This window comes from Carcharodon carcharias (genome assembly GCF_017639515.1).
Source record: "Carcharodon carcharias isolate sCarCar2 chromosome 27 unlocalized genomic scaffold, sCarCar2.pri SUPER_27_unloc_1, whole genome shotgun sequence".
NCBI lineage: Eukaryota > Metazoa > Chordata > Chondrichthyes > Lamniformes > Lamnidae > Carcharodon > Carcharodon carcharias.
The window spans coordinates 6129865-6144499 of record NW_024470624.1 but is presented as its reverse complement, the minus strand read 5'-3'; the positions used below and the strand labels follow the sequence as shown (position 1 = coordinate 6144499).

Below are 14635 nucleotides of genomic sequence, written 5' to 3'. Positions count from 1 at the left end.
CCGTCCATTGCATTCTGGGCTGGCCCACGCCCTCTGCATTCAGGGCCGGTACTCTTTGCTTCTTAGAACATACAAACATGTCTCCATTGCGGATCTCGCTCTGTTCCAACAGCCCACCCCGCGACACACAAACCAACGACAGTCACAGTTCCAAACGCCAAGTCGCTGCAGAGAGGCGGCTGACCGGGCCTCCATTTTGACCCAAGGCTCTCTTCCCCAAGCGCCCCACCCACCCCCCACCCCACCCCCCCCACCCACCCCCCACCACACACCCCCTCACCCACCCCCCACCCCCCCATCGCCCGCTGGTCCTGGGTGTCGCAAGGTCTCTCGCTTCCGTTCTAGTTCTGTTGAGCGTGAAGCCTCTCCTCCCTCCCCACCCCACCCCACCAACCCAACCCACCCCACCCCAACACCCCCCCCCTCAAACCCCACTCCGGGGCCTACTCCTTCTCCTCCCTGGAGTTGTCGCAGGCGGTCGATGCCAGTTCCTGCAGCTCCTGCTCGTCTTTCGATGGCATCTCCTGGGGGTAAACGACCACACACAGCCTCTGCCCAAAGTAGGTGATGGTGTCTGGAAGGAGGTGGTGGCGGGGGGGGAAGAGAGAGAGGGCAGAATCAGAATCACACAGTTAGCAGAACCGTAGAACCAGAGAAAAGTTACAGCACAGAAGGAAGCCATTCGGCCCATCTTGCCCGTGCCAGCCCGAGGACACCCAGGTGCCCTTTCCAATCCCACCTCCCTGGACCCGGCCCATAGCCCTGCAGCTTACAGCACTTTAAGGTGCAGATCCAGGTACTTTTTTTTAGAAGAGTTTAGAGCTTCTGCCTCCACCACCAACTCGGGCAGCGAATTCCAGACACCCACTACCCTCTGTGTCAAAAAGTTCTTCCTCATGTTCCCCCTACACCTTCTGCCACCTATCTTGAATCTACGTCCCCCGGTTCTCGAATTCTCCACCAAGGGAAAAATTTTATCCTGTCCACACTATCTATTCCCCTCATGATTTTGTACACCTCAATCAAGTCACCTCTCGGCCATCTTTGTTCGAAGGAGAATAACCCCAACCTGTCCAATCTCTCCTCATGGTTACACTTTTCTAACCCTGGCAACATTCTTGTGAACCTCCTCTGCTCTCTCTCCAAAGCTATTACGTCCTTCCTGTAATGTGGTGACCGGAAGAGGCCCTTCGGCCCATCGAGTCTGCACCGACACGTGAGAAACACCTGACCTACCTACCTAACCCCATTGACCAGCGCTCGGTCCCATAGCCTTGAATGTTAGGACGTGCCGAGTGCTCATCCAGGTACTTTTTAAAGGATGTGAGGCAACCCACCTCCACCACCCTCCCAGGCAGCGCATTCCAGACCGTCACCGCCCTCTGGGTAAAAAAGTTATTCCTCACATCCCCCCTAAACCTCCTGCCCCTCACCTTGAACTTGTGTCCCCCTCGTGACTGACCCTTCAACTCAGGGGAACAGCTGCTCCCTATCCACCCTGTCCATGCCCCTCATAATCTTGTACACCTCGATCAGGTTGCCCCTCAGTCTTCTCTGCTCCGACGAAAACAACACAAGTCTATCCAACCTCATTCCCATTCACTCCCACTGTACACAATCCCAATGGACCCAAACCTCTTCCCGTTCACTCCCACTGTCCACAATCCCAATGGACCCAAACCCTTTCCCATTCACTCCCACTGTACACAATCCCAATGGACCCAAACCCCTTCCCATTCACTCCCACTATACACAATCCCAATGGACCCAAACCACTTTCCATTCACTCCCACTGTACACAATCCCAATGGACCCAAACCCATTCCCATTAACTACCACTGTACACAATACCAATGGACCCAAACCCCTTCCCATTAACTACCACTGTACACAATCCCAATGGACCCAAACCCCTTCCCATTCACTCCCACTGTACACAATCCCAATGGACCCAAACCCCTTCCCATTCACTCCCACTGTACACAATCCCAATGGACCCAAACCCCTTCCCATTCACTCCCACTGTACACAATCCCAATGGACCCAAACCCCTTCCCATTCACTCCCACTGTACACAATCCCAATGGACCCAAACCCCTTCCCATTCACTCCCACTTTACACAATCCCAATGGACCCAAACCCATTCCCATTAACTACCACTGTACACAATCCCAATGGACCCAAACCCCTTCCCATTCACTCCCACTGTACACAATCCCAATGGACCCAAACCCCTTCCCATTCACTCCCACTGTACACAATCCCAATGGACCCAAACCCCTTCCCATTCACTCCCACTTTACACAATCCCAATGGACCCAAACCCATTCCCATTAACTACCACTGTACACAATCCCAATGGACCCAAACCCCTTCCCATTAACTACCACTGTACACAATCCCAATGGACCCAAACCCCTTCCCGTTCACTCCCACTGTACACAATCCCAATGGACCCAAACCCCTTCCCGTTCACTCCCACTGTACACAATCCCAATGGACCCAAACCCCTTCCCGTTCACTCCCACTTTACACAATCCCAATGGACCCAAACCCCTTCCCATTCACTCCCACTGTACACAATCCCAATGGACCCAAACCCCTTCCCATTCACTCCCGCTGTTCACAGGGTGAGATGAGGCAGGGCAATTGTGATCCTCCGGACTCGACTATTCCAACACTTTCCCGCATTCCCACCCTCCACAAACTTCAGCCATATCCGAAACTCTGCTGCACCTCCCACCCCCCCCCCCTCCCCCCGTGTCCGAACCTGCACCGAGACCTGTCTCCCCCCCCCACCCAATCACCCCACCCCACCCATTCTCGATGAGCTACATTGAAGTGGGGGGGGGGGGGGATGGGGTTGGGGAAGTTCGGGTGGGTGCGGGCGGAAGATTGGGGGAAAGTCAGGGGTGGGGGGGGTTGGGGAAATTTGGGGGGAAGATCGGGGTGGGGTGGACGGTGACAGTCGAGGGTGGGGATGGTTGGGGGTTGGGGCGCGAATGGGGCAGGGACAGGGAAGGCCGGGGGTGGGGGTGGGAGGGGGAAATGTGGCAGGGATGAGGAAAGCCGGGGGTGGGGGGGCAAATATGGCGGGGACAGGGAAGGTCGGGGGTGGGGGGGGCAAATGTGGCAGGGACGGGGAATGCCGGGGGTGGAGAAGGCCGGGGGTGGAGAAGGCTGGGGGTGGGGAAGGCCGGGGGTGGGGGGGGTGCGAATGGGGCAGGGACGGGGAAGGCTGGGGGTGTGGGAAGACGGGGGTGGGGGAAGTCGGGGGTTGGGTGGGCGGATGGTGAAGGTCAGGGATGGGGGCAATTCGGGGTTGGGCGGGGGAGAAAAGAGGGTGGAGTGTGGCTAGGTGGGAGGAGGGAGCGAGGGAGGGGACTGTCACACGTGGTGTTCCAGCAGCAGCGGCAGGGCACCTACTGTGGAGAAGCTATTAACGTATCTGGTGTTGGAAATTATTTTTTAAAATAGAGGTTTAGTCTGTGCGTGTGTCTCAATGGGATCAAAGCCAGCGAGTCTGGGTGCTTTGACGTGTACAAGGTTTGAGATGTAAGAGAGGTGAAGCACATTTTCATTTTGTTGAATAGAGCGTTCAGGAAGTGGGGTGAAATCTGGCACCTCGCTAGCAGAGACCAAGCAATATGTTTATATCGCTAATAAAATGGGTGCTATGAAAGGGGTTTTATTGCTAGAAGAGGTGAGGTGGAATTCATAGGGGCTGGTGATACAAGGGGAATTTACATTCAATGAGGTGTGCTGGGGATAACCGATAGCAGTTTTGTGTGTGTGTGTGTGTATGTGTGCAGGGCACAGGCATTGTAGGAACAGAGCAACTGTAAACCTCCACTGTGCCTCCACAGGGACCGAAGTGAAAGGAACCTCATTTTGAACTCGTAAGGTGTAAAATGCTTTGCCTGGTGTCTGCTTAAGTCTGTGGGTTGCTGTGGCCTAAATGGAGATTAGTTTGGGAATGTGTTAAAAGTTATGATGGTTGTAATTTGTAGCCATGTGTATATAACTATTTTAACCTGTGTATAACCTGTATAAATTAATAAAATGTTTCATTTAGGTTAATGTAAAACCTCTCGAGAGCTGGTGGTCTGATTCCTGAATTTAGAGCTGCACCTCCAACATAGCGCTTAAAAATTCTAGGTTATGACAGTTGTTTAAAGATCCTCCCTGGGAATTTACAAAAAAAAAAAATCAACTCAGCCTTTACCAACGGCGTCGGCCGCAGCGCTTACCGACGAAGTCATCGAAGCACTTGGGCTTGTTCCTCCAGTAGATTCCCAGGAAATAGACGGGGACGCCAGTCAGCATGATGGCCAACCCGATGCCGCACACCACCGGCTCTGACCAGAGGCTGAAGACGAGCAGGAAGGCCCAGAAGAGCAGGTAGACGACCGGGAAGATCAGGTTGATCTGTGCGAGGGAGCAAAAAAAAAAAAGGTGTCAGGATCAGCAAAAAGAAAACAAACAAACACCGGCGGCAGAGGTCGTCGTGGTGGGGGGAGGGGAGCAAAGTTCCTTCGACTTTGTGGAACGGACCTCATCCTCGACTGGCACGCCAAGCTCTGCCGTCCCTGACTCCCAACGCCGGTGTTTATCTGGTTCACTGACCTTTGACCCTGGGGTCAGCACCACACTTGGCACTCACTCTCAGACGTGGGAACAGGAGGAGGAGGAGGAGGACATTCAGCCCCCAGATGGGGTCTGACCAGAGCTCCGTACAGATGAAGGGTCACTTCCAAAGGCCCCTTTGTATTCCAGCATCTCAGGGTTTGGGGCGGGGGGGGGGGGGGGAGGCGCGGTCGGAGGACAGTATCCCAATGGATTATGGAAAGGAAGGACACTTTTTTTTAAGCGATGGATGTTTTGAATTGTGTAAAAAGGGAGTTTGCTGTGCAGGTACATGGCACAACACCAGGGGATGGACTGGGCTGTGCTTCAGTGTAGAAAGCGTGAGAGGCGGAGTCTCGATTGAGAGAGGCCGATATATCCTTCCTGAGGTGCTGGGGGTCCAGGACTGAAGGCTGTTTCCCCCAGAATGGGGTCTGACCAGAGCTCCGTACGGCTGAAGCTTAAAACTTCCACCCCCCTCACCCCCACATTCCAGCACCTTGGCGTAGGAGGGGAAAACGTCCCACTAGCCGTGCCGATCGCTGTTTTACCCCTCTTTAGTGCTTGGAGCACAGGGAGATTCAAATCTTGCGAGTCATTCAGCGAGAGGGGCAGAGAGTGAAGGGGTTTCAGATTTGCGTTCTCCTTGGTCCCGAGTCTGTTACTGGTGGCAATGGTGTGTGTGGGGGGTGGCGTGTGTGTGTGGGGGGTGTGTGTGTGTATGTGTGTGTGTGTGGGGTGTGGGTGTGTGGGTGTGGGTATGTGTGTGGGGGTGTGTGGGTGTGACTGTGTGTGTGTGTGTGTGGGGGGGGGTGAGTGAGTGTGGGGAGTGTGTGCGTGTGTGGGTGTGTGTGTGGGGTGAATGTGTGTGTCTGTGTGTGTGTGTGTGTGTGTGTGTGGGGGGGGGTGAGTGAGTGTGGGGATTGTGTGCGTGTGTGGGTGTGTGTGTGGGGTGAATGTGTGTGTGTCTGTGGGTGGGTGTGTGTGTGTGGCTGTGTGGGGTGAATGTGGGTGTGGGTGTGTGGGTGTGGGTGTGGGTGTGCGGGTGTGTGTTTGTGTGGGGTGAGTGTGTGTGTGTGTTTGTGTGGGGTGAGTGGGTGTGTGGGGTGAGTGCATGGGTGTGTGGGGTGAGTGTGTGTGTGGGTGAGGGTGTGTGTGGGGTGAGGGTGTGTGTGGGGGTGTGTGTGTGTGGGGGAGCGTGTGTGTGTGGGGGAGTGTGTGGGTGTGTGGGGTGAGTGTGTGTGTGTGTGTGTGTGGGTTGAGTGTGTGTGTGTGGGTGTGTGGGAGGTGGGGTGTTTGTGTGTGTGTGTCTGGGAGGTGTGTGTGTGGGGCGTGTGGGGTGAGTATGTGTGTTTGTGTGGGGTGAATGTGTGTGTGTGTAGTGGTGTGGGGTGTGTGTGTGTGTGTGGGGTGAGTGTGTGTGTGTGTGTGGGGTGAGTGTGTATGTGTGTGTGGGGGGCGTGAGTGTGTGTGTATGTGTGTGTGGGGGTGTATGGGAGGTGGGGTGTTTGTGTGTGTGTGTGTGGGAGGTGTGTGTGTGTTTGTTGGGGGTGTGTGGGGTGAGTGTGTGTGGGGTGAGTGTGTGTGTGGTGTGAGTATGTGTGTGTGCGGAGGGGGGTGAGTGTGTGTGTGTGTGTGTGTGTGTGTGTGTGTGTGGGGTGAGTATGTGTGTTTGTGGGGGTTGAGTGTGTGTGTGGGGTGAGTGTGTGTGTGTGTGTGTGGTGTGAGTGTGTGTGGGGGTGTATGGGGTGTGAGTGGGTGAGTGTGTCTGGGGTGAATGTGTGAGTGTGTGTCTGTGGGGTGAGTGTGTGTGGGAGGTGTGTGTGTGTGTGTGTGTGTGGGAGGTGTGTGTGTGTGTGTGTGTGGGAGGTGTGTGTGTGTGTGTGTGTGTGGGGGAGGTGTGTGTGTGTGTGTGTTTGCGGGGGTGTGGGGTGTGTGTGTGTGTGGCGTGTGTGTGTGTGTGTGTGGGGGGGGTGAGTGTGTGTGTGTGTGGGGGGTGAGTGTGTGTGTGTGTGGGGGTGTATGGGGGGGGTGAGTGGGTGTGTTTGTGTGTGGGGTGAATGTATAGGTGTGTGTGGTTGTGTGGGGGGGGGTGTGTGGGGTGAGTGTGTGTGTTTGTGTGGGGTGAATGTGGGTGTGTGTGGGGTGTGTGTGTGTGTGGTGGTGTGGGGTGAGTGTGTGTGTGTGGGGTGTGTGTGTATGTGTGTGGGGTGAGTGTGTGTGTGTGTGGGGTGAGTGTGTGTGTGTGTGGGGTGAGTGTGTGTGTGTGTGTGGGGGGGGGGTGAGTGTGTGTGTGTGTGGGGGGGTGAGTGTGTGTGTGTGGGGGGGGGTGAGTGTGTGTGTGTGTGGGGGTGTATGGGGGTGAGTGAGTGAGTGTGTGTGTGTGGTGAATGTATAGGTGTGTGTGGTTGTGTGTGGGGGGGTGTGGGGTGAGTGTGTGTGTGTGTCTGCGGGGTGTGTGTGTGTGTGTGTGTGTGAGTGTGTCTGTGCGCGTGCAGGTGAGTGTGAGTGTGTGTGTGTGTGTGCGGTGTGAGCGTGTGTGTGTCTGCGGGGTGTGTGTGTGTGTGTGTGTGGTGAGTGTGAGTGTGTGTGTGTGTGTGGGGTGAGTGTGAGTGTGTGTGTGTGTCTGCGGGGGGTGTGTGTGTGTGTGTGCGCGTGCGTGTGAGTGTGTGTGTGCGGTGTGAGTGTGTGTGTGTCTGCGGGGTGTGTGTGTGAGTGTGTGAGTGTGTGTGTGTGTGTGTGTGTGTGCGCGCGGGGTGAGTGTGTGTGTGGTGAGTGTGTGTGTGTGTGTTGAGTGTGAGTGTGTGTGTGGGGTGAGTGTGAGTGTGTGTGTGGGGTGAGTGTGAGTGTGTGTGTGGGGTGAGTGTGAGTGTGTGTGTGGTGAGTGTGAGTGTGTGTGTGTGGGGTGAGTGTGAGTGTGTGTGTGTGTGGTGAGTGTGAGTGTGTGTGTGAGTGTGTGTGTGTGTGTGGGCGGGGTGAGTGTGTGTATGTGTGGGGGGGTGAGTGTGAGTGTGTGTGTGTGTGTGTGTATGTGGGGTGAGTGTGTGTGTGCGGGGGTGTGTGTGTGTGTGTATGTGAGGTGAGTGAGTGTGTGTCTGTGCAGTGTGAGTGAGTGAGTGTGTGTGCAGTGTGGGGGGGTGAGGGTGAGTCTGTGTGTGCACAATGTGAGTGTGTGTGTGTGTGTGTGGGGTGAGTGTGAGTGTGTGTGTGTGCAGGGTGAGTGTGAGTGTGTGTGTGTGGGTGTGTGTGGGGTGTGTGTGTGTGTGGGGGTGTGCGGGGTGAGTGTGTGTGGGGTGAGTGTGAGTGTGTGTGTGGGGTGAGTGAGTGAGAGTGTGTGTGTGTGTGTGCATGTGGGGGGTGAGGGTGAGTGTGTGTGTGCGCAGTGTGTGTGTGTGTGTGTGGGTGTGCAGGGTGAGTGTGTGTGGGGTGAGTGTGAGTGTGTGTATGTGCGGGGTGAATGTGTGTGGGGTGAGTGTGAGTGTGTGTGGGGTGAGTGTGTTTGTGTGTGCGCGGGGTGAGTGTGTGTGTGTGTGTGGGGTGAGTGTGAGTGTGGGGTGAGTGTGTGTGTGTGTGCGCGGGGTGAGTGTGTGTGTGTGTGTGGGGTGAGTGTGTGTGTGTGGGGGGTGAGGGTGAGTGTGTGGGGGGTGAGGGTGAGTGTGTGTGTGCGCAGTGTGTGTGTGTGTGTGCGGGGTCAGTGTGAGTGTGTGTGTGCGGGGTGAGTGTGTGTGGGGTGAGTGTGAGTGTGTGTGGGGTGAGTGTGTGTGTGTGTGCGCGGGGTGAGTGTGTGTGTGTGTGCGGGGGGGGTGAGTGTGTGTGTGTGTGCGGGGGTGAGTGTGGGCGTGGGGGGTGAGTGTGTGTGTGGGTGTGGGGGGTGAGTGTGTGTGTGCGCAGTGTGTGTGTGTGTGTGGGTGTGCGGGGTGAGTGTGTGTGGGGTGAGTGTGAGTGTGTGTGTGTGCGGGGTCAGTGTGTGTGGGGTGAGTGTTGAGTCTGTGTGGGATGAGTGTGTGTGTGTGGGGGGTGAGGGTGAGTGTGTGTGTGCGCAGTGTGTGAGTGTGTGGATGTGCGGGGTGAGTGTGTGTGGGATGAGTGTGAGTGTGTGTGCGTGCGGGGTGAGTGTGTGTGGGGTGAGTGTGAGTGTGTGTGGGGTGAGTGTGTGTGTGTGTGCGCCCGGGGTGAGTGTGTGTGTGTGTGTGGGGTGAGTGTGTGTATGGGTGTGGGGGGTGAGTGTGTGTGTGGGTGTGGGGGGTGAGTGTGTGTGTAGGTGTGTGTGGGGGGGTGAGTGTGTGTGTGGTTGTGGGGTGTGTGTGTGTGTGCGCGGTGAGCATGTGTGTGGGGGGTGAGTGTGTGTGTGGGTGTGGGGGGGTAAGTGTGTGTGTGGGTGTTGGGGGGTGAGTGTGTGTGTGGGTGTTGGGGGGTAAGTGTGTGTGTGGGGGGGTGAGTGTGTGTGGGTGTGGGGGGTGAGTGTGTGTGTGGGTGTGGGGGGGTGAGTGTGTGTGTGTGTGCGCGGGGTGAGTGTGTGTGTGGGTGTGGGGGTGAGTGTGTGTGTGCGCAGTGTGTGTGTGTGTGTGCGGGCTGAGTGTGTGTGGGGTGAGTGTGAGTGTGTGTGTGCGGGGTGAGTGTGTGTGGGGTGTGTTGAGTGTGTGTGGGGTGAGTGTGTGTGTGTGTGTGGCGTGAGTGTGTGTGTGTGGGGGGTGAGGGTGAATGTGTGTGTGCGCAGTGTGTGTGTGTGTGGGTGTGCGGGGTGAGTGTGTGTGGGGTGAGTGTGAGTGTGTGTGCGTGCGGGGTGAGTGTGTGTGGGGTGAGTGTGAGTGTGCGCGGGGTGAGTGTGTGTGTGTGTGCGCTGGGTGAGTGTGTGTGTGGGTGTGGGGGGTGAGTGTGTGTGTGGGTGTGGGGGGTGAGTGTGTGTGTGGGTGGGTGTGGGGGGGTGAGTGTGTGTGTGGGTGTGGGGGGGTGAGTGTGTGTGTGTGTGCGCGGGGTGAGCGTGTGTGTGGGTGTGGGGGGCGAGCGTGTGTGGGGGGGTGAGTGTGTGTGTGGGCGTGGGGGTGAGTGTGTGTGTGGGTATGGGGGGGGTGAGTGTGTGTGTGGGTGTGGGGGGTGAGTGTGTGTGTGGGTGTGGGGGGGTGAGTGTGTGTGTGGGTGTGGGGGGTGAGTGTGTGTGTGGGTGTGGGGGGTGAGTGTGTGTGTGTGTGCACGGGGTGAGTGTGTGTGTGTGTGCGGTGTGAGTGTGTGTGTGTGTGCGGTGTGAGTGTGTGTGTGTCTGCAGGGTGTGTGTGTGTGTGTGAGTGTGTGTGTGTGCGGGGTGAGTGTGTGAGTGTGTGTGTGGTGAGTGTGTGTGTGGGGTGAGTGTGTCTGTGCACGTGCGGGTGAGTGTGAGTGTGTGTGTGCGGTGTGAGTGTGTGTGTGTCTGCGGGGTGTGTGTGAGTGTGTGTGTGTGTGTGTGCGGGGTGAGTGTGTGTGGGGTGAGTGTGAGTGTGTGTGTGTGGGGTGAGTGTGAGTGTGTGTGTGTGTGGGGTGAGTGTGAGTGTGTGTGTGTGGGGTGAGTGTGAGTGTGTGTGTGTGGGGTGAGTGTGTGTGTGTGGGGTGAGTGTGAGTGTGTGTGTGTGGGGTGAGCGTGAGTGCGTGTGTGTGGGGTGTGTGAGTGTGTGTGTGTGGTGAGTGTGAGTGCGTGTGTGTGGTGAGTGTGAGTGTGTGTGTGTGTGTGGTGAGTGTGAGTGTGTGTGTGTGTGGGCGGGGTGAGTGTGTGTATGTGTGGGGGGGTGAGTGTGAGTGTGTGTGTGTGTGTGTGTATGTGGGGTGAGTGTGTGTGTGCGGGGGGTGTGTGTGTGTGTATGTGAGGTGAGTGAGTGTGTGTGTGTGCAGTGTGTGAGTGAGTGTTTGTTTGTGTGGGGGGGTGAGGGTGAGTCTGTGTGTGCACAATGTGAGTGTGTGTGTGTGTGTGTGTGGGGTGAGTGTGAGTGTGTGTGTGCAGGCTGAGTGTGAGTGTGTGTGTGTGGGTGTGTGTGGTGTGCGTGTGTGTGGGTGTGCGGGGTGAGTATGTGTGGGGTGAGTGTGAGTGTGTGTGTGTGTGTGTGTGTGTGGGGGGTGAGGGTGAGTGTGTGTGTGCGCAGTGTGTGTGTGTGTGTGTGTGTGTGGGGGGTGAGGGTGAGTGTGTGTGTGCGCAGTGTGTGTGTGTGTGTGTGTGTGTGTGGGTGTGCAGGGTGAGTGTGTGTGGGGTGAGTGTGTGTGTGCGCGGGGTGAGTGTGTGTGTAGGTGTGTGGGGGGTGAGTGTGTGTGTGTGTGCGCGGGGTGAGCGTGTGTGTGGGTCTGTGTGGGGGGGTGAGTGTGTGTGTGGGCGTGGGGGTGAGTGTGTGTGTGGGTGTGGGGGGGTGAGTGTGTGTGTGGGTGTGGGGGGATGAGTGTGTGTGTGGGTGTGGGGGGATGAGTGTGTGTGTGGGGGGATGAGTGTGTGTGGGGGGATGAGTGTGTGTGTGGGTGTGGGGCGTGAGTGTGTGTGTGGGTGTGGGGCGTGAGTGTGTGTGTGGGTGGGTGTGGGGGGGGTGAGTGTGTGTGTGGGTGTGGGGGGTGAGTGAGTGTGTGTGTATGTGTGCGGTGTGAGTGTGTGTGTGTCTGCGGGGTGTGTGTGTGTGTGTGTGTGGGTGTGGGGGGTGAGTGTGTGTGTGGGTGGGTGTGGGGGGGTGAGTGTGTGTGTGGGTGTGGGGGGTGAGTGTGTGTGTATGTGTGCGGTGTGAGTGTGTGTGTGTTTGCGGGGTGTGTGTGTGTGTGAGTGTGTGTGTGTGTGCGGGGTGAGTGTGTGAGTGTGTGTGTGGTGAGTGTGTGTGTGTGGTGAGTGTGAGTGTGTGTGTGTGTCTGCGGGGTGTGTGTGTGTGTGTGTGTGTGTGTGTGTCTGTGCGCGTGCGGGTGAGTGTGAGTGTGTGTGTGTGTGCGGTGTGAGTGTGAGTGTGTCTGCGGGGTGTGTGTGTGTGTGTGTGTGAGAGTGTGAGTGTGTGTGTGTGAGTGTGTGTGTGTGTGATGAGTGTGAGTGTGAGCGTGTGGGGTGAGTGTGAGTGTGTGTGATGAGTGTGAGTGTGAGTGTGTGTGTGTGTGTGCGGGGTGAGTGTGTGAGTGTGTGTGTGGTGAGTGTGTGTGTGTGTGTGGGGGGTGAGTGTGAGTGTGTGTGTGTGTCTGCGGGGTGTGTGTGTGTGTGTGAGTGTGTCTGTGCGCGTGCGGGTGAGTGTGAGTGTGTGTGTGTGTGCGGTGTGAGTGTGAGTGTGTCTGCGGGGTGTGTGTGTGTGTGTGTGAGTGTGAGTGTGTGTGATGAGTGTGAGTGTGTGTGTGTGTGTGGGCGGGGTGAGTGTGTGTATGTGTGGGGGAGTGAGTGTGAGTGTGTGTGTGTGTGTATGTGGGGTGAGTGTGTGTGTGCAGGGGGTGTGTGTATGTGAGGTGAGTGAGTGTGTGTGTGTGCAGTGTGAGTGAGTGAGTGTATGTTTGTGTGGGGGGGTGAGGGTGAGTCTGTGTGTGCACAATGTGAGTGTGTGTGTGTGTGTGTGTGTGGGGTGAGTGTGAGTGTGTGTGTGTGCAGGGTGAGTGTGAGTGTGTGTGTGTGTGTGTGGTGTGTGTGTGGGTGTGCGGGGTGAGTGTGTGAGTGTGTGTGTGGTGAGTGTGTGTGTGTGTGGTGAGTGTGAGTGTGTGTGTGTGTCTGCGGTGTGTGTGTGTGTGTGTGTGTGTCTGTGCGCGTGCGGGTGAGTGTGAGTGTGTGTGTGTGTGCGGTGTGAGTGTGAGTGTGTCTGCGGGGTGTGTGTGTGTGTGTGTGTGAGTGTGAGTGTGTGTGTGTGAGTGTGTGTGTGTGTGATGAGTGTGAGTGTGAGTGTGTGGGGTGAGTGTGAGTGTGTGTGATGAGTGTGAGTGTGTGTGTGTGTGTGCGGGGTGAGTGTGTGAGTGAGTGTGTGGTGAGTGTGTGTGTGTGTGTGTGGGGTGAGTGTGAGTGTGTGTGTGTGTGTCTGCGGGGTGTGTGTGTGTGTGTGAGTGTGTCTGTGCGCGTGCGGGTGAGTGTGAGTGTGTGTGTGTGCGGTGTGAGTGTGAGTGTGAGTGTGTGTGTGTGTGTGGGCGGGGTGAGTGTGTGTATGTGTGGGGGAGTGAGTGTGAGTGTGTGTGTGTGTGTGTGTATGTGGGGTGAGTGTGTGTGTGCGGGGGGTGTGTGTATGTGAGGTAAGTGAGTGTGTGTGTGCAGTGTGAGTGAGTGAGTGAGTGAGTGTATGTTTGTGTGGGGGGGTGAGGGTGAGTCTGTGTGTGCACAATGTGAGTGTGTGTGTGTGTGTGTGGGGTGAGTGTGAGTGTGTGTGTGTGCAGGGTGAGTGTGAGTGTGTGTGTGTATGTGTGTGTGGTGTGTGTGTGGGTGTGCGGGGTGAGTGTGTGTGGGGTGAGTGTGAGTGTGTGTGTGTGGGGTGAGTGAGTGAGTGTGTGTGTGTGGGGGGGCGAGGGTGAGTGTGTGTGCGCAGTGTGTGTGTGTGTGGGTGTGCAGGGTGAGTGTGTGTGGGGTGAGTGTGAGTGTGTGTGTGTGCGGGGTGAGTGTGTGTGGGGTGAGTGTGAGTGTGTGTGGGTTGAGTGTGTGTGTGTGTGTGCGCGGGGTGAGTGTGTGTGTGTGTGTGTCGGGGTGAGTGTGTGTGTGTGTGTGGGGGGGTGAGTGTGTGTGTGTGTGCGCGGGGTGAGTGTGTGTGTGGGTGTGGGGGGTAAGTGTGTGTGTGCGCAGTGTGTGTGTGTGTGTGGGTGTGGGTGTGCGGGGTAAGTGTGTGTGGGGTGAGTGTGAGTGTGTGTGTGTGCGGGGTGAGTGTGTGTGGGGTGAGTGTGAGTGTGTGTGGGGTGAGTGTGTGTGTGTGTGCGCGGGGTGAGAGTGTGTGTGTGTGTGGGGGTGAGTGTGTGTGTGTGCGCGGGGTGAGTGTGTGTGTGGGTGTGGGGGGTGAGTGTATGTGTGCGCAGTGTGTGTGTGTGTGGGTGTGCGGGGTGAGTGTGTGTGGGGTGAGTGTGAGTGTGTGTGTGTGCGGGGTGAGTGTGTGTGGGGTGAGTGTTGAGTGTGTGTGGGATGAGTGTGTGTGTGTGGGGGGTGAGGGTGAGTGTGTGTGTGCGCGCAGTGTGTGTGTGTGTGTGGGTGTGCGGGGTGAGTGTGTGTGGGGTGAGTGTGAGTGCGTGCGGGGTGAGTATGTGTGGGGTGAGTGTGTGTGTGCGCGGGGTGAGTGTGTGTGTGTGTGTGGGGTGAGTGTGTGTGTGGGTGTGGGGGGTGAGTGTGTGTGTGGGTGTGGGGGGTGAGCGTGTGTGGGGGGGTGTGTGTGTGTGGGCGTGGGTGTGTGTGTGTGGGTGTGGGGGGGTGAGTGTGTGTGTGGGGGGGTGAGTGTGTGTGTGGGTGTGGGGGTGAGTGTGTGTGTGGGGGTGTGAGTGTGTGTGTGGGGGTGAGTGTGTGTGTGGGTGTGGGGGGGGTGAGTGTGTGTGTGGGTGTGGGGGGGGTGAGTGTGTGTGTGGGTGTGGGGGGGTGAGTGTGTGTGTGTGTATGTGGGGGGGTGAGTGTGTGTGTGTGTGGGGGGTGAGTTTGTGTGTGGGTGTGGGGGGGTGAGTGTGTGTGTGGGTGTGGGGAGTGAGTGGGTGTGTGGGTGTGGGGGGTGAGTGTGTGTGTGGGTGTGGGGGGGTGAGTGTGTGTGTGGGTGTGGGGGGTGAGTGTGTGTGTGGGTGTGGGGGGGTGAGTGTGTGTGTGAGAGGTGGGGCGGGTCCAGGTTTCCCCTCCTTTAAGTCACAAATATTTACGAGCGGCTCTTGGCAGTGAAACCTCGCTGCAGCCACATTTCCAGCTGAGTGAATCTTTTTAGTGTCAGCAGCTTTTCCCGATTCTCTCCCCTTATCAGTGTTTGCAGAAACTCAGAGAGGCCTCGGGGCACTTCTCGCACTCACTCAGCACTCACTCACTCACTCACTCAGCACTCACTCAGGCTGCTGCACTTCCTCTCCTCCATTAACCCCTCGAGCTCTGTTTCTCCGGCCGCTCCA

General features: G+C 57.1%; 1 protein-coding gene across 1 annotated transcript in view; it reads right to left on the bottom strand.

Annotated features, from left to right (window-relative positions):
* Positions 1 to 424: 424 nt before the first annotated feature.
* The window catches only part of LOC121273746 (large neutral amino acids transporter small subunit 2-like), a 163102-nt gene continuing 148891 nt past the window's right edge, over positions 425 to 14635 (bottom strand). The window contains exons 11-12 of the mRNA XM_041180903.1: positions 4252 to 4429; positions 425 to 574 (exon numbers count right to left, since the gene is read on the bottom strand). Coding sequence (XP_041036837.1) covers positions 444 to 574; positions 4252 to 4429 — 309 coding nt within the window. The 3' untranslated portion in view covers positions 425 to 443. The remainder of the gene's footprint in view (positions 575 to 4251; positions 4430 to 14635) is intronic.